The sequence below is a fragment of the Oncorhynchus mykiss genome, chromosome 12 (genome assembly GCF_057628025.1).
Source record: "Oncorhynchus mykiss isolate SJ-2025 chromosome 12, ASM5762802v1, whole genome shotgun sequence".
NCBI classification, from domain to species: Eukaryota; Metazoa; Chordata; class Actinopteri; order Salmoniformes; family Salmonidae; genus Oncorhynchus; species Oncorhynchus mykiss.
Window position 1 is genome coordinate 70,500,635 of NC_143033.1, and position 19,436 is coordinate 70,520,070.

Consider the following 19,436-nt stretch of genomic DNA (forward strand, 5'->3'; position numbering starts at 1 on the left):
GCATATTTTAAAGCTATTGGCAACACATTAGCATTGCCTTTAGTCCTTCCACAACCATATGACAAATGCATTCGCTCATAGGTAGCACTTAAGAATGTCTTATGTGCGATACCAGTAAGAAGTGCACCTCTGAACGTAGGAGACCCACACAGAAAACCTGAATAAGGTTGGTCACTTACTACATGTCCCATGAGGCTATGCAGCAAGGTACCATACTAGAATGACTGGCAGGCTGAGACAACTTTTAGGAAGAAGAAAGTTGAGGTCTTCCTCAGACCAGCATGTTGTCTACCTGTGATCCTGGAGGACCCATGGTTTACTGTAGTATCCTCTGCTGGATGGGGTGCGTGGATGGGGTGGGTATGGGGGTGCAGAGGGGAGGATGGGGGGGGGGGGGTATGGGGGTACATAGGGGAGGATGGCTGGTCACTGGAGATGACCAACGGAGGGGTCAGGGAGAGCAGGGCTGCCAGGCAAGATAAATGTCCTCCCTGCACTGAGAGGAACGGACCGATGGTTTCATCTCAGCTGAAGGTAAACATCAACCACTGGGCCGAGAGAGAAAGGGGGCTTCTGTGTGTGTGGATGTGTGTGTGTGTGTGTGTGTGTGAGAGAGGGAGGAGAGATATATTGGTATAGAGAAAGAAAGAGAGAGGTGGGTGTATTGGGAATCCCATGTGTACTCCATCAACAACACAGTGGCTCATATTCAAAATAGACAAATTCACCGATTTTTGGAACGAGCATCTGTATGTTTTTGGGTTCAAAACCTTATTTCCTCAACAAACACTGCTTTCATTTGATCATCAGTTCAGCTCAACAAAGGCGGCTTGTGAGGGGGAAATGTGTTACACATTTTCATTGACTTCACTCATTCTGTCTATTTTCACTTGTCTCTGTAGAAAGAGGGGGGAAAGGAGGACTCCGGAGGACCCCATTTCCTCCCACCAGTGTAATTTACGGTCTTCCAGCAAAGAGGCAGTTAACACAAACCTAATCAGAGAGAATCCACAGACAGAGAACAGAGTGGGAAAAGAAAAGGAGGGAAGGGTCACAGGGAAGAGGGGAGAGTAGGCTATAGAGAGAGGAGTGAGAGTGAGAGGAACGGGAGCAGCTGGACTGATCCAAGCGTATTTTAGAAGGGGGTGGAAAAGGAGAGGATGAGGGCTGGGCACTGCCCCGGGGTATAGGGGGTTGGGGGGTCTTGACCCCAATCAATCTCACTCAGGGCTCACTTAACGACACCAGAGGGGCCCGGGCCCCAGGGGTGAGGGGAGGGGGCCCCTTGCCACCGAGGGGCGCAGAAGAAACCGCCCTATTGTGCGTACCGCTGGGGAGGGATGTCACCCCCCTTAAACACCCTCCACTCCCCCGTGGTCCTGCCACACCAACCCTCTCCTGGAGGCTGGACTACAAGCTTCTGTTAGTGTGTGTGTGTGTGTGTGTTCCGTAAATCACTCCACCTCTCTCTCTGTCTGTTTGGTCTCCTCCTGTGCTTGGCTGATGTTAGAATCCCCGCTGGCTGCCTGCTCATCTTCCACAACAATCCCCTCTGGGCCTGTAGCCGTCCTCCTCTCCACACACACACAGCCACACACACACACACACACACACACACACAGCCACACACACAAACACACACACACACACAGCCACACACACAAACACACACACACACACAAAAAATAGGGGAGGAGACCAATCAAACAGAGAGAGGTGGAGTGATGCATAGAGCGAAAGAGGGAGAGGGTGGAGAAAAATAGGAGGGAAGACAGAGAGAGGATGGGGAGAGAGGAGGAGAGGTAGAAGGAGGTAAAGATACAGAGTGAAAATAGAGGAAGTGAGAGGAGAAACGTATGTGGGATGGATCAGGAAGGAGGAAATGAGATGAGACCAGGGCAGTGGAGGAACAGAGGTTAAAGCTCAAAGGAAAGATCTGAGAAAAGCACTGATACTGTAGGTAGACACACTGGTGGATAAGAGGGGAAGGAAAGATCTGAGAAAAGCACTGATACTGTAGGTAGACACACTGGTGGAGAAGAGGGGAAGGAAAGATCTGAGAAAAGCACTGATACTGTAGGTAGACACACTGGTGGAGAAGAGGGGAAGGAAAGATCTGAGAAAAGCACTGATACTGTAGGTAGACACACTGGTGGAGAAGAGGGGAAGGAAAGAGAGAGGCATTTTAAGATAGGGAGGCAGATGCATTGAGGAAAAGAGGGAGAAAAAATGGACAAGGACTGAGGAGAGACATGTCTGAGTAAACGGAGCAGCTAAGTCACTTCAGACATTAGGAAACCCTTCCCACAAACACTTATGCACCACCAATATCATCACTTAACAGGTTATGAGCAGTCCTGTGTACCTCAGTTGGTAGAACATGGCACTTGTGATGCCAAGGGTCGTGGGTTTGTTTCCTGCTGGGGCCACCTATATGTAAAAATGTGTGCGCGTATGATTACATTCTTTTGGATTAAGGTGTCTGCTAAATGGCATATAATATTATATTAAGTACAGTTATGAGAATCGATTTGACACAGTCACAGACAACAGGCAGTACATTCTTTGAAAAAAAGGTGCTATCTAGAACCTTTAAGGGTTCTTCGTCTGACCCCATAGGAAAACCCTCTGAAGAACCCTTTTTGGTTGTAAGTAGAACCCTTTTTGGGTTCCATGTAGAACCCTTTCTACATAGGGTTCTAAATTGAACCCAAAAGTGTTTTTACCTGAAACCAAAAAAGGATCTACCTGGAACCAAAAGGGTTCTTCTATGGGGAGAACTATTTTGGAACCCTTTTTCCTAAGAGTGCATGTAACAGTAAGGTTCGCTTTCATATCGTAGCAACACGATTGTGTAATTTCACCTTTACCAGGCCACGACTCAACATTGGCTCGAGAACTTTGTATTTCGCTTTAGTCTGTCTCCACTAGATGTGTGTGTGACCAACTCCCAGAGAGGGAGAAGTGTGTGTGGGTGGGTGGATGGATGGATGGTTGGGAGTGTTGCAATGAGACAGGGGTGTTAATTAATTTGGGGTAATTGATTATCACCATGTAGCTATTAAAGCTGTGCCCGGCAGTGTGTGACTCACGTGAACAACAACAGTAGTGTGCTTCTAGCCGCTAGTATAGCAGTGGTGGGGAGGACGAACCCTCAGTCTGGCTTTCAACTTACTCTTGAAAATCGTAATAGTGGAATGCACAAGGTGCAATTTTGAAATTGGGTAGTGCATCATCAGTTCCTCTTGTCATGTCAGTCGTTGCATACCCTAGAGAGCTATTTATAGCTTGTCAGAAATGTCCAGATCAACTAGCCCATGTCAGTTAATGTTTTTTTTAGCTATGTTTTTTTGGGGCCTATAGATGTTGTTGTAACTTTTGAGTCACTCAAATATCACATGAATATCACATAAATATCACATAAATATCACATTCGACATGAGCTCTAAAACTGCAACATTTGTTCTGCACCCCATTACAAAGTGTGTAGAATTACAGGAAATAAGCTGAAACGTGCAAAATGTTGAAACCCCTGATGTGTAGCATCTTTCATGAGGATCTTTCTAGAAGTCGAGAGCTGTGGTTCGGAGCTTAGACGTGGTCGCTCTCGGAAGGTGGTTAGAGCAAGTGGTATTGCTTTGAAGTGTCTGTCTTTCGTCCTCAAGCACCATAGTGGAAGGAGAATAAAACAACACTTTAAAAAGTTGTATTTTTTTGTAATACGTTTTCTGCGGAACTGTTCTTAGTGTCGCCTAGCTGCTAGCAAAGGTTTTGTCTTCCGCTAGCATATTATCAGCAACATATCTTTAGATTATAAAAAAAAAAAAACGTGAAGCATTCTTGACATGGTCATGTCCAATTTAGTTGAGAAATAATGGTAAGTTGTCTACATATTTCCTGATACACTTCACTTTTGGGTTAGTTCAAACACCTCAACTACACTTACAGCTTCCAATGTGCTCGGGCTATGAGTTCTCTGTTTCACTTAGCTGAGGAATCAAATTATATAAAGAGAAATAGAGACAGACATGGAGACAGAAATGGGGAAAGAAGGGGTAAAAAAGCAGAGAGAAATGGGTACATGGGAAACAGGAGGAGGACAAGGGAGGAGAGAAACGGGTACATGGGTGACAGGGAAACAGGAGGAGGACAAGGGAGGAGAGAAACGGGTACATGGGTGACAGGGAAACAGGAGGAGGACAAGGGAGGAGAGAAACGGGAGGAGAGAAACGGGTACATGGGTGACAGGGAAACAGGAGGAGGACAAGGGAGGAGTGAAACGGGTACATGGGTGACAAGGAAACAGGAGGAGGACAAGGGAGGAGAGAAACGGGTACATGGGTGACAGGAAAACAGGAGGAGGACAAGGGAGGAGGGAAACGGGTACATAGGTGGCAGGGAAACAGGAGGAGGAGAAGGGAGGAGAGAAACGGGTACATGGGTGACAGGGAAACAGGAGGAGGACAAGGGAGGAGGGAAACGGGTACATGGGTGGTAGAGAAACAGGAGGAGGACAAGGGAGGAGAGAAACTGGTACATGGGTGACAGGGAAACAGGAGGAGGACAAGGGAGGAGAGAAACGGGTACATGAGTGGCAGGGAAACAGGAGGAGGACAAGGGAGGAGAGAAACGGGTACATGGGTGGCAGGGAAACAGGAGGAGGACAAGGGAGGAGGGAAACAGGTACATGGGTGACAGGGAAACAGGAGGAGGACAAGGGAGGAGAGAAACGGGTACATGGGTGGCAGGGAAACAGGAGGAGGACAAGGGAGGAGAGAAACGGGTATATGGGTGGCAGGGAAACAGGAGGAGGACAAGGGAGGAGAGAAACGGGTACATGGGTGGCAGGGAAACAGGAGGAGGACAAGGGAGGAGGGAAACGGGTACATGGGTGGCAGGGAAACAGGAGGAGGACAAGGGGTGGAGGGAAACGGGTACATGGGTGGCAGGGAAACAGGAGGAGGACAAGGGAGGAGGGAAACGGGTACATGGGTGGCAGGGAAACAGGAGGAGGACAAGGGAGGAGGGAACCGGGTACATGGGTGGCAGGGAAACAGGAGGAGGACAAGGGGGTTAAAACACAAAAATCAATTCCCCAACTAAACCAGATGACCCTAAACACTCTGCAGCCCAGTAATGGTGTGGCCCTCCCATGCTAAATCTGATTTGCTAAGCAGAACCAACTCAATTTGTGGATCCATTTGGCTCACTGTGGAGGGGGGGAGAAGTGGAGGAACCGGGCGGCGCCATGGGATCAGGAGTCTCCCCCCCAGCCGCCGAGGCTCCTTTTGCATATGTTCCCATTCTCAAATGTAATCACAGTGACTGAGAGGGCCCTGGGAGACCCCCTCCTATCTCTTCCTCTCTCCCCTGTGACAGCTTTGATCAGGAAGAGGGGTCCAAATTCAGAACCACTAAGAGACTAGGCAGGACTCTGATCACTCGGAGTCAGTGCAGTAGGGGTTATGTAATCTTTCACATGCTGAAAGGTGTTGGTTTTCAAGATGGATAACTGAGGAAAGCACAAATAGGTGGAAGAACATGTGGAAAATATGAGAATGAAGAGAGAAGGGTTATCTCCCAGTCTCCTTTGTATTGAGCGTTATCCAGAGGGATTCAACTAGCCTTGAAGTCTGTCTTTCACTTTCGTGCTCCTACCTGACTTGTGAGACTATGGTTCACCAGGCAGTCCTGCCCCGTAATACCATGGTGACAGGGACACTATGCGTACAGTACAACCCCCCGAGACATTTTCCCAGAAATCTATTGTCACAACTAAGGCTCTGGGTATTTCCTGATCATGTGACATGACCAGAATCATAAAGTCACAGACGTTTTAGTTGTCTGGTCTGTTCATGTGGTCAGGAAAAACTCCTGCCCCTTAGTCAGATCTGAGAGACAGAGCGTGGAACGTTCTCTAAACATTAGCCTTCAACCTGTCCATCAACGGTAGGCCTGTGGACTTGAAGCACAGCAGGTAGCCACAGACTCACTCATGCTGCACCCAGAGAAGCACAGGCAGCCAGGCACACACAGATAAGCTACGACCACAGACACATATGCCCAGCACAATGAAACGAACAGACTCACATTTCATTGATTCACAATCACACACTAGATAGAAATACAGGTAGAGAGTAACAAATTATTAGATACATCTATATTGGGTGGTGTTACGTCTATAAGCATGACTTCTTTCATTCACGTGTAACGTATGTGTTATTGTGTGTGCGTGTTTTTCTATTTGTGTGTGTCTAGGCCTCAGCAGTGGTCACTGATCCCATGTGAATGTGTGTTTGTATATACACTGAGTGTACATTTCATGAAGAACACTTGCTTTTTCCATGACATACACTGACCGGGTGAATCCAGGTGGAAGTTATGATCCCTTATTGATGTCACTTGTTAAATCCACTTCAATCAGTGTAGATGAAGTGGAGGAGACAGGTTAACGAAGGATTTTTGAGCCTTGAGACAATTGAGAAACAGATGGTGTGTGTGTGTGTGTGTGCCGTTCAGATGTGGAATGGGCAGACAAAAGATTGAAGTGCCTTTGAACGGGGTTACGGTAGTAGGTGCCAGGTGCAGCGGTTTGTGTCAAGAACTGCAACGCTGCTGGGTTTTTTCACGATCAACAGTTTCCTGCGTGTATCATGAATGGTCCACCACCCAAAGGACATCTAGCTAACTTGAAACATTGGAGTCAACATGGAACGCTTTCGACACCTTGTAGAGTCCATGCCCCGGCAAAACTGAGGCTGTTCTGAGCGCAGAAAGGGGGGAGGGGTGCAACTCAAAATAAAGAAGGTATTCCTAATATTTTGTATACTCAGTGTAAATCTGGCCATGACAAATTGGGGCAGATTATGACAGCTGGCATTACTTTTAAGAAGATTGAACATTTGAAGCTGGTTGTGTTTCGGTGTTATCTATGTCATCATAAATGTGATAAATGAGTTTATTTTACATTCCTCTAATTGCCTGGTATTTATTTCGAATTTTCTTGGTAAATGTAAATGACCTAAGTAATTGTGATGATATTTTATTGTCTTTCATCTAAATTGAAAGAAGCACATACACCATCTGGTTTCCAGGGTCGTGTTCATATTTGCATTCTTTCATTTTTGCTCTACAACATGACTCAATTCCAGTGATCCAGTGTACTCTGTATAACCCAATGAGGTTGACAGAGGTAAAGGGTGTGAAACAGCGGGAATGGAAAAAGGTTGGTAAACTGAGCAATATTGGTGATGGCAGATGAATCCACTAACACCAAGTGTGTCAGTGCCCACTGTGCCAAGACAAAGATTTGGACACACTAGGCATGTTTCCTGAACCTTGTGTCCAAATATGGAACCTAGAGTAATTGAACAGGCTCAATACAAACCTCTCACAATCCCTCCCTCCTCGTTCTCTTTCTCCCACTCTTTCTCTCTTCTCTCTCTTTCATTCTCTCTCCCAGCAACGCAATAGGACAACCCAATCCCTCTCTCTCTCTCTATTTTCTCTCTCGCTCGATCTGCTTCTCCCTTGCTATTGGTGAGTTGCACCTTTTTCTCTTACACCATTGGACGAGTAAATGTCTCCTCTCTCTCTCTCTCTCTCTCTCTCTGTCACGATGCTGCCCATGATAAGCACTGAGCCGGGGGTCTGTCCAATCATTGTCGGAGCCATCAATCAGGGCTGACAGGCCCAGATGACATGAAAAGGAGCGGCAGCGGCAGCCATTAACCGCCGCCCCACACCCTCCCTGCATCCCCCCGGCCCCCTGCGCTTTGTTTTCCTTTCAGCGGACAAAAACAGACTGACAAGATGGAGGGCTGGACATTAATCAAACCACCCTGTGGAACAACCTCTTCCAAGCAGATAATAAATAAATTCCACTCCTCTCATTGGACAGATGCTCTCATTTGGGCCCTAACCCTGCCTACATACCCGGCCCACCTCCCTTTTACCCTTTGCCCTCTCTCCCTCTCTCTCTCTCTCTCTCTCTCTCTCTCCTCACTACAATTTTAAGGGTCGTCATCTGCTCTCTGCCACTATTCCCCACAGATCGGGGGTGGGCAGGTGTTAGTGCTCTGTGAGGCAGACCAGGGCTGGGGCTGAGTCGAGCCCTGTCCCCTAGTTCAGAGTCAGACATCCCCCTGCTCTCCCCTCACATACACACACACACACACACACACACACTACGATCGGCCATCTCGAGGGGCTGGAGTTACCTGGGCAACCGGCCATGCTGTGGTGGTTGTTGCGTTGTGTGTTTGGCTGCTGGGGCGATGGTCACCTCTTTTACCGCCTGGGGCTCCAGACAGACCGACAGACAGACCAACAGAGCGACAGACCGACAGACAGACAGACAGACAGACAGACAGACACTGAGTCGTCCCCAAGAGGAGCGGCTACCATCAGAGAGAGCACGAACCCTGCTCCTTGCGCCACGACAAAGAGATTACACTCACGTGGACATGTGTACATGCTTGAGTACAGACACATTCATTAATGTGTGTGTTCTCCAAATCCACATGGATCGCAACGGTTTTGTATGTAAAGACAAAATGTGTGTCCAGTTTACACACACGTATAGTCACACGTCAATTCCTTTATTCTACCCTGTCGTTTGTTCTAACCCTTTTGTTTGTTTCTCAGAGAGAGAGAGCGAGGCCATTAAATTGAGCAGAGGAGCGCATTACTAGCCATTCAATCATGTAGACCAGACCCTTTTCCTAGGAGCCTTACCCTGTTCTGTTCCGCACACTAGCCTATATACTCATTGGGACTTGAGGAAAATTACCCCATCTCAACAACATTATCCTGCATTGCTGTGATGACTGTACGGTGCCAATGTTGTTGTGACATCACAGGACTCTGGTTTGTCTGCTGAGTATCATGTGAAATGAATAAGATAGTAGTGCCAGCGTGGATGACTGGGCAGCTATCGTGTTAGCCACTCTTATCAGTGTTATTAGATTCCATACGGTCCTATTTCTGAGTACTGTAATACCTGTAAGCCTCTCTATGCTCGGTCTATGGGACACATCACACTTGAGGACATTGGGAAAGCGTGTGTTCTCTAAACAGCCTGACTGGCCACATACACTCACTGGAATAAAGCTGATTTAAAGAAATATTGCTCATAGCTTACAGCATTCTTGAGCAGAGAACAACTTAAAATCCTAACTGTAACAGTTATACATGAATATTACAGAGGAAAACTATTTTCTCCAGAGCTACAAATCTAAAATACTTTGTTGGAAGAAACGTATTGTTGGCAAACTACTCACAACAAAGACAAATCATTCTTCTGTCAATCAAGACAGTCTATTTTCCCCCAGAAATATTTGTCTGCGGTTTGACAGAGACGGAAGATGAATGTAAAGTAAACGCGGCGCGTGGGCTGTGTGTGTGTGTGGCACTGTGGGTACCCTGGCGCCCTGCGTTCCAAGGCATTGTGGGATGTGTTTGCTTACCACCAGAAACGTGGCATAAATGATATATTAAAAATCACAGCAGGGGAAAGACACTCAATTCACTTTTAATACACATCTAATCTGTTTCCCCTCCCTGCTGTTTCTGACCCAGTTCAGGGAGAGAGCCATGGTAAGGTTATACATCTCTATGGCCCCCACGGTTTAGAGAAGAGGGGCAGTTATCTAGGCCCGATCGTTACCGCCACACCTTAAGAGAAACCTCTGCCTCCTTTAATTGAGAGATGACTATCTAGATGTTAGATGGTCTCAAAGATCTACTGAAAGAGAAGATCTCTGTATCACAAATGAATATTTATGGTGTCACAGAGCAATGCATTGGGTAGTATAATACAGTGGTGTAAAATTCTTGAAAGTACTACTTAAGTCGTTTTTTGGGGGTATCTGTGCTTTACTTTACTATATTTTTTAACAACTTTTACTTTTAATTCACTACATTCCTAAAGAAAATGATATACTTTTTTACACCATATTTCCCCTGACACTCAAAATGACAGAAAATGGTCCAATTCGCAAACACGAAAATCCCTGGTCATCCCTACTGCCTCTGATCTGGCGGACTCACTAAACACAAATGCTTTGTTTTTGAATAATGTCTGAGTGTTGGAGTGTGACCGTGGCTATCCGTAAATTTAAAAAATCAAGAAAATTGTGCCGTCTAAGGAATTTTAAATTATTTGTACTTTTACTTTTGATACTTAAATATATTTGAGCAATTACATTTACTTTTGATACTTCAGTATATTTAAAACCAAATACTTTTAGACTTTTACTAAAGTAATATTTTACTGGGTGACTTTCACTTTTACTTGAGTCATTTTATATGAAGGTATCTTTACCTTAATATAAAAGGTAAGTACTTGAGTACTTTTCCCACCAATGGCATAATAAATATGTTCAAGATATAAAGCAACATCTTTTATGAGTTGCTGAGAAAATGACAGGATCACATTTCGGTCATGGATACTGCAGGACAGAGACACAGTGGCAAAACAACGCAGATACACATAACATCCACAGAAAGGGGTTAGATGACAGGAAACAGACTTGATTATTGCACTGGCTCTATGCACACTCGCTGGACTTTACACACACACACTCACACATACTACGCTGACACTCCAAACACACACACTACATACACTCACAGACACAAAACACGTACACAAATACATATTGACGCCACACACACACACACACACTTTCATACTTTTCATAAACGCTGCTGCTACTCTGCTTATCTATCCTGATTGCCTAGTCACTTTTACCCCTACCTACATGTCATATTACCTTAATTACCTCAACCACCTCCTACCCCCTGCACATTGAGTCAGTACCATGCTCCTTGTATATAGCCCCGCTATTGTTATTTTATTGTATTACCAATTCATGTTTTGCTAATACAAATTCTAGTAAGCATTTCCCGGTAAAGTCTACACCCGTTGTATTCGGTGCATGTAACAAATATAATTTGATTTGATGGCCGAGATAACTGATTGTCTAAAAAGACACACTCCCTTGTCCAACCCAGGTCTAAATAAAACCCTGGTCCTACACAAACCATTGTCACACACTTATCTGCAGTGATATTGACACCTAAAATGGATTAGCTTCATGCAGCACAGATGATGATGGAGCAGATTTGTGGCGTACATGCGTCTGTCTTGAGTGTGTGTGGGTGTGGGATAAGAGAGATAGGACAGGGTTGTATTGATTATGGAGCATATGTGGTTCCCACGCCATCCTTTGTTCCTGGTGGGAGACTCTCCGTTGTGGGTCTTTTGTGAGGAGCACAGCTGGTGAGTGAGGACCAGGCTGGGTTCCTCTGAGGACCTGGGGAAAACTCTTGTTCATCCTGGGGCTTCAGGAAGAACACAGGTCCTTTTGAAAGACAGCTGAATCTTATGGCCAATATCTGCTCATGTAATCGGTCTCCAGTTGCATTGGCATAGTTGTTAGGTAATAATTAGGCGTTCATTTTGATGCACCATACAACATAAAGAGTAATCATTAGAAAAGGGTAGGTTAGATCTCTTCATTTTAAAATCATTTCAATGTTATGTTTTATAAGATACCATAGATATAAAAACGAAGATATTTCTAAAATGTCTTGAGGGTATAACTGCTATGATAACATGACGTGTAAGTATCAGTTCTAGTTTCGTCAAGTTCTGACAGAATAATGTTTGTTTTTTTAAGTGTAAAAAAAAGCACAATGATGCTTTGGGGAAAAACAAAATCATTTTTTATTCAGCAACATTGTAATTAATTCAATACTAAGGCTAGGTTCATTTCACGAGGTCAATGACAACACTGTAAATCAAACTGAAGTGACACAGAGTGCAGCGCAGCTTCACTGACGGCTATGTTGTCGACTTCCCTACAGAGCACCGACTGACTGCCACCTCCTTCAGAGAAACAAGAGTACGAAACTTGGATACAAATCACTTGCCATCTACTAGGCCTACTACTGCTGGCTGGCTAGCTGAGGCTTGAGAACGATGCCAGAGGGCAGAGGAAGAATAAGCTACAGTTATCATCTAACTTCACCTGAGCAGTAACTAGTCTCGATCAGACTGGAGTCAATAACACTTGCCCTGGAATGATCACGTTGTCAGACAAATAGACTCCTCCCTCACTAGCCTATTTCTCTCCCGGACCAGAGACATGGCTGGGAATGGACAGACAAACAGATAGACTAGACTGGTGTTGATAAGGCTGCTCCATTTTGGTTCCCTCTCACAGCAGTTACTATGTGAGTCTCCCTCCCATAATTGCACTTTAACCTGGACAGGGGCGGAGCACTTCACTCCCCTTAGATGTAGAAAGTACTCTCCGCCCCCTCTGACCCGGCCTCTGGCTCCACCTTCACGGCCAGATGAGGCTTCTTGCGGAGCCGCTTGGCTTCGTTCTGCAGCTTCTGGCGGATGTAGCCCTTGATCTCCGAGTCCGTCTTCCCTGGGAAGTAGTGCTGCACCGCTCCTGTGGGTGATAGGTCAAAGATCAGAAACCTATAGAGATGTAAAGTTATCATTAATTGGAAATAACCCGTTTTTGCAAGGACATTGCCATTAAGGGGTTCCACCATTTTAAAGTAGTCAACTGCGTGGGGATTGCTATGAGTTGGGGGCGACCAGCACTGCAGGTGTGGGTAAATCACCAATATTAGTGTTACGCTTTTCTTCAAACACCAAACTCATCAAAATCTTTCAAATGGTGATAGCCTCAATGGCGCTGCCCATGTTGTCAGATGCCAAAATAGCACAGACACAAAGGTGAGATCTCTATACATCTCTAAGCCTGTACCTAGAATACCGTGGTCTATAAACGGCAGTTCGGGTCCCAGACAATGGCAGATTAGAAGTCAAACGGAAATAACAACACTGTTACCGTAGTCAATAAGCAGACAACCTTGTCCAGATCGACTTACAGTCCCTGCATTCAACTAACTTTGATAGGAAGGTATGAAGTTCATGTGAAAAGTATTTCCATTGTAGCATGAGGTAAGTGCGGGAAGTGTGACATGTTCAACTGCCGTAAGGGGGTGTGACTAGCTGTTATGAGGGGATGTGACTAGCTGTTATGAGGGGATGTGACTAGCTGTTATGAGGGGATGTGACTAGCTGTTATGAGGGGATGTGACTAGCTGTTATGATGGGATGTGACTAGCTGTTATGAGGGGATGGGATTAGCTGTTATGAGGGGATGTGACTAGCTGTTATGAGGGGATGTGACTAGCTGTTATGAGGGGATGTGACTAGCTGTTATGATGGGATGTGACTAGCTGTTATGAGGGGATGGGACTAGCTGTTATGAGGGGATGTGACTAGCTGTTATGAGGGGATGTGACCAGCTGTTATGAGGGGATGTGACTAGCTGTTATGAGGGGATGTGACTAGCTGTTATGGGGGATGTGTTTAGATGTTATGAGGGGATGTGACTAGCTGTTATGAGGGGATGTGACTAGCTGTTATGAGGGGATGTGTTTAGCTGTTATGAGGGGATGTGTTTAGCTGTTATGAGGGGATGTGTTTACCTGTTATGAGGGGATGTGTTTAGCTGTTATGAGGGGATGTGGCTAGCTGTTATGAGGGGATGTAACTAGCTGTTATGAGGGGATGTGACTATCTGTTATGAGGGGATGTGTTTAGATGTTATGAGATGATGTGTTTAGCTGTAATGAGGGGATGTGACTAGCTGTTATGAGGGGATGTGTTTAGATGTTATGAGATGATGTGTTTAGCTGTTATGAGGGGATGTGACTAGCTGTTATGAGGGGATGTGACTAGCTGTTATAAGGTGATGTGACTAGCTGTTATGAGGGGACGTGACTAGCTGTTGTGAGGGGATGTGTTTAGATGTTATGAGAGGATGTGTTTAGCTGTTATGAGGGGATGTGTTTAGCTGTTATGAGGGGATGTGTTTAGCTGTTATGAGGGGTGTGTTTAGCTGTTATGAGGAGAAATGACTAGCTGTTATGAGGGGATGTGTTTAGCTGTTATGAGGGGATGTGTTTAGCTGTTATGAGGGGTGTGTTTAGCTGTTATGAGGAGAAATGACTAGCTGTTATGAGGGGATGTGTTTTGCTGTAATGAGTGGATGTGTTTAGCTGTTATGAGGAGAAATGACTAGCTGTTATGAGGGGATGTGTTTAGCTGTAATGAGTGGATGTGTTTAGCTGTAATGAGTGGATGTGTTTAGCTGTTATGAGGGGATGTGTTTAGCTGTAATGAGTGGATGTGTTTAGCTGTTATGAGGAGAAATGACTAGCTGTTATGAGGGGATGTGTTTAGCTGTAATGAGTGGATGTGTTTAGCTGTAATGAGTGGATGTGTTTAGCTGTTATGAGGGGATGTGTTTAGCTGTTATGAGGGGATGTGTTTAGCTGTTATGAGGGGATGTGACTAGCTGTTATGAGGGGGTGTGACTAGCTGTTATGAGGGGATGTGTTTAGCAGTTATGAGGGGATGTGTTTAGCTGTTATGAGGGGATGTGTTTAGCAGTTATGAGGGGATGTGTTTAGCAGTTATGAGGGGATGTGTTTAGCAGTTATGAGGGGATGTGTTTAGCAGTTATGAGGGGATGTGACTTGCTGTTATGAGGGGGTGTCACTAAGCTGTTATGAGGGGATGTGTTTAGCTGTTATGAGGGGATGTGTTTAGCTGTTATGAGGGGATGTGTTTAGCTGTTATGAGGGGATGTGTTTAGCTGTTATGAGGGGATGTGTTTAGCTGTTATGAGGGGATGTGTTTAGCTGTTATGAGGGGGTGTGACTAGCTGTTATGAGGGGGTGTGACTAGCTGTTATGAGGGAATGTGTTTAGCTGTTATGCGGGGATGTGTTTAGCTGTTATGAGGGGGATGTGTTTTGCTGTTATGAGGTGGATGTGTTTTGCTGTTATGAGTGGATGTGTTTAGCTGTCTCAGGCTGCAGTACAGACGAGACCTTACTCAGTATTGCCTGGATCTCGTCTGCAGGCAGGGCAGGCTTGGGTTGGCCCCTCTTGTTGTTGACGATGCCGGAGATGGAGTGAGAGGCCAGGCAGTCCCTCTCATAGAGGCCCCGGAGCAGGTCATTGGTCAGCTTCTGGGCAGTGGTCCCCGTGTTACAGCGGTCAAGCAGCTCCGCAGTGATGAACTGAATGGTATAAGACATTAGGTTGCACCTTTAAAATTGTAGTGGCCCATCCCATTTTAGAGATACAGTGGAGTCCGTAATTGTTGCACCCTTGATAATGATGAGAAAAAAAGACTGTGTAAAAAATAATTTTTAAAAGACAAATACTCAGCTATATTTTAAGCTAAACATTTTTGCCAATTATATTATTTTATACTAATACAATTGCATAGAGAAAGACATAGGGGTCAAAATGATTTTTGCTTCCACTGTTCCTGGGGCCCTTGTTATGGTCAACGGCATCATGAACTTTACCCAGTACCATGACATTTTAGCCAAAAAAACGTGGTTGCCTCTGCCAGGAGGCTGACACTTGGTCTTAAGTGGATCTTCCAGCAAGACAATAACCCCAAGCACTAATCGAAATTCACAAAGAAATGGTTAATTGACTACAAGATCAACATTTCGCAATGGCCATCTCAGTCTCTGGACATGTCCCAATTATTTTGCATACAATATAGCTCAGTATTTGTATTATTTATTTTATACAGTCTATTTGGCTCATCTTTATCAAGGATGCCAAACATTATGGACCCGGCTGTATATTAGCATTCTGCTATAAGACAAAGACCAAAGGCCTATTCAGTCAACTTCAAAGACTAGATATCATTTTGCATATTGCATGACATCAAAAAGGACTTCTAGTACAGTTTTTAACCTCTCCTGAAAATGTATGCTATATATTTTTGACGTCAAAGACGTTTAAAGGGTTCATCACCTCCTGATAGAGGGGTGGTCCGTTGATCTGGGAACCCCCCTCATGAGACCCCGGAGGGTATCCATTCTGGTGGGGGTGGGGGGGCTCTAGTTTGGCCGCCCAGCACCCATTCAGCACCCCTGGAGAGGCCAGCAGGGCCGACGTTGTCATGGCACCACTCCTCACCAGGATCTCAGGCATGCTGGGAGATGTAGTTCTCCGGTCCGTGCTGCTCGACCACACCTCCGTCCTCTCGATCAGGGTCTCCAGGTTACGTGCCAACTTTCCACACGCTAGCATACCATAGTCATTAGTATGAATCCCACAAAAATCCAAGAGATTAAAGCATCCTGGGTTGTTCTTAGGCACAGATCTAGGAACAGCATTTCCTCCCTGACTCCTGACCTTAATCATTAGCAGGGAAAATATAAAAATGAACTCAAATCAGTGTCTAGGGGCAACTTCCTCCTACTTCTCCTGCTGGCCCTCACCTGTGAGGCATCTGATTTGCTCCCTCAGGTTGTCCATCTCTCGCTGCATGCTCAGCACCATGGCAACCAGGTCAGCCTTCGAGCGTGACTGTAGGCCTCCGAGACCCTTGAGAGAAATTAAGAAGTCAAAAAGTCATACAGAGAAAGTCTAAACCACAAGCAATCACTCACACACACGCACTCACACACTCGCACACTGCCGTCATCCAGTGTACCTCTGCCATGAGGTCGCCATCCTCGATGCGTTCGACACTGGGGTTGTCTGACACTGGTACCTGCTTGGAGATAAGAAATGAATCATACAAGTTGTCTCACTTATATGGAATTGTGGGTCAGTCAGTGTTTTTTCATTTGATTTGTTAAATTATGTATTGTCAGCTATGGTCCGCTATGGTCAAAATCATAGCTAGATTGAAACATCAGAAAATCCCTGTGATGATGATAAAAATATTATTCTTCATAAATTCTTATTCTTAAATAAATAGAGTTTCATTGTAAAGCTATGATTCAGAATCCTTCTTTTATTTAGGAGTAGCAGCAACATGTTACTTGTTGCTGTCTTGGCTTGGCGTTCTTTTCACCACCTCCCCTTGCCAAAGGTTTGTGCTCTCCTCTCCCCCTCTCCTCCGCGCTCCATCATTGAGATCAATGGCTGCCCCCACCATGCCTCTTTCTCATATTAGCGCCATTATGACAAAACACCGCTGAGAGGTGAATGCTCTCTGTGTCACTACTACTACAGCCTTGTGGCTTCCAAGTTCTAAACCCTCAAGCGAGGAAGTGAGGTGCTATATTACTAACGTACAAATAGGATTTATGTCGGTCGGTCAAGATGCGCATATGATGCCATCATAATGAGCAGACGCGTGCCAACCCCGACAGATAATAGAGCAAACTTTGTCCCAAAAATATTATATGATAATAGTCGATCCAAACCCTCGTTTTCAACTTCTGGAGAGCGGTGTTGCATGGTGGGTTCTCTTCTACGTTCTCTTTCACCGGGTGTGTGTGCTTTCTTCTCTTCTGCAGTCTGTGCTGTAATAGACAGTCCGGGTAGGGTAATTAGCGACATAAATCGTGAGCGACAAATACTCGCTCCTCACGGAATGGGCAGCTACTGTATAAAGACCAGACTACAAATAACCGTTAAACGTTTACGTACACATGGAGGCTGGCTGTGCGATGTCGTGATGCCAAAGTCTTCATATTTAGGGTCTTCCTCCTCCTCTTCTTCATATTCGAGGTCGAAAATGCGCTTTGCTATTGTTTTCCTTCTCATCTTTCTCCCATTATCCTTTTCCCCCGCTGAAACACTGGCTGCTTCTTGAACATGCTGGTCAATACACTGTGCTCGGCTCCCCGACTTTCGCGTCAATGCTGGGTAGGCACCCGCAGCAACCGTGGCGCGGGGAACAATATTTGTTACGGTTGTACTTATTGTAGCTCATTTAGTAGAACTGTATTCCACACACTTGATTTAATAAGCTATTTTTCGGTTTAATGTACCGTGGCATGACATGGCAAGACTGCTCAAGATGAAAGCAGCAGTTATAGCTTTGGGCATGCTCATGACTTTCAAGTACATTTCTTGTTTAATTATTTAACAATTATTTGAATGGGAGGGTGTATTCGAAGGGATAACGTACACTATGTGAATTTCAATTCCATCACGATGCTATAGGGTACTAGGGGGTAACTAGCCCTCCCTAAGAACAATGTTTAATTCTCTAAAAAACAATGTCTAATTGCTGACACAAAAAAGCAAAGTTTGTGAAATAAAATGGTTTGTGGATGAAGATCATGCTTAGGCGAATAAACTATAAAGGGAAATAAATGGCTACAGTTTACACTTTTTTTGTTATTTCATTCAATTTAGTTTTTAGAAAATGGGCATTTTTTTAAAGTGCTGGGGTAACTCCTAGCAGCTTATGCTAACTAGATACCTGGCTAGCATTTACTGATAGTGAAGTTGCTAGCATAAACTAGCACTTACCAGGCTAGTCATTGTCTAAATGACAGGTAGAAACACATTCATAACCATAAAGGGGTAACTAGCCCCCAGGGGGCAGTTACCCCCTAGTAGAGGGAATGGGTGGGTCGAGTTGCCCACAACACACTCATCCAACATATTACTGCTTTACTCAAGAAATATCTACATTTTTCTATTTAAACAAGTGGAGTATTTATCTTAAGGCTTTCCTTCTCCTAAATTAAAAAAATATACAGTACCAGTCAAAAGTTTGGACACACCTACGCACTCAAGAGTTTTTCTTTATTTTGACAATTTTCTACATTGTAGAATAATAGTGAAGACATCAAAAATATGGAATAACACATATGGAATCATGTAGTAATCAAAAAAGTTTAAAACAAATCAAAAAATATTTTATATTTGAGATTCTTCAAAGTAACCACCCTTAATGCCTTTGCACACTCTTGGCATTCTCTCAACCAGCTTCATGATGTAGTCGCCTGGAATGCATTTCAATTAACAGGTGTGCCTTGTTAAAAGTACATTTGTGGATTTTCTTTCCTTCTTAATGTGTTTGAGCCAATCAGTTGTGTTGTGACAAGGTAGGGGTGGTATACCAAGTCCATACTATGTAAAGAACAGCTCAAATAAGCAAAGAGAAACAACAGTCCATCATTACTTTAAGACATGAAGGTCAGTCAATCCGGAAAATCTCAAGAACTTTGAAGGTTTCTTCAAGTGCAGTTGCAAAAACATTCAAGCGCTATGATGAAACTGGCTCTCATGAGAACCGCCACAGGAAAGGAAGACCCAGAGTTACCTCTGCTGCTGAGGATAAGTTCATTAGAGATACCAGCCTCAGAAATTTCAGCCAAAATAAATGCTTCACAGAGTTCAACAGACCCATCTCAACTTCAACTGTTCAGAGGACACTGTGTGAATCAGGCTTTCATGGTTGAATTTCTACAAAGAAACCATTACTAAAGGACACCAATAATAAGAAGAGACTTACTTGGTCCAAGAAACACGAGCAATGGACATTAGACTGGTGGAAATCTATCCATTAAGATTTTTGGTGTCTTTGTGAGACGTAGAGTAGGTGAACGGATGATCTC

General features: G+C 44.8%; 1 protein-coding gene across 2 annotated transcripts; it reads right to left on the reverse strand.

Moving 5' to 3' along the window:
• Positions 1-11,707: 11,707 nt before the first annotated feature.
• On the reverse strand, positions 11,708-17,925 carry LOC118937719 (BEN domain-containing protein 6-like). Of its 2 annotated transcripts, none has more exons than XM_036938123.2 (7): positions 17,512-17,925; positions 17,286-17,384; positions 16,565-16,624; positions 16,350-16,455; positions 15,880-16,151; positions 14,936-15,122; positions 11,708-12,467 (listed from the first exon to the last, which is right to left on the reverse strand). In XM_036938123.2, exons 1-7 carry the CDS (start codon positions 17,626-17,628, stop codon positions 12,301-12,303), a joined length of 1,008 nt encoding a protein of 335 aa, XP_036794018.2. In that variant the 5' UTR covers positions 17,629-17,925; the 3' UTR covers positions 11,708-12,300. The 2 variants fall into 2 exon arrangements, with proteins under 2 accessions (XP_036794018.2, XP_036794017.2); XM_036938122.2 differs by having other exon boundaries at positions 16,565-16,627; positions 17,512-17,808.
• Positions 17,926-19,436: the final 1,511 nt, after the last annotated feature.

Coding starts and splice junctions, on each gene's coding strand:
- LOC118937719 (XM_036938122.2), bottom strand. CDS start 17,628: ATGAGAAGGAAAACAATAGCAAAGCGCATTTTCGACCTCGAATATGAA. Junction 17,385..17,511: donor CGCACAGCCAGCCTCCATGT/GTACGTAAACGT, acceptor TGTCTATTACAG/CACAGACTGCAGAAGAGAAG. Junction 12,468..14,935: donor CGAGATCCAGGCAATACTGA/GTAAGGTCTCGT, acceptor TATCACCCACAG/GAGCGGTGCAGCACTACTTC.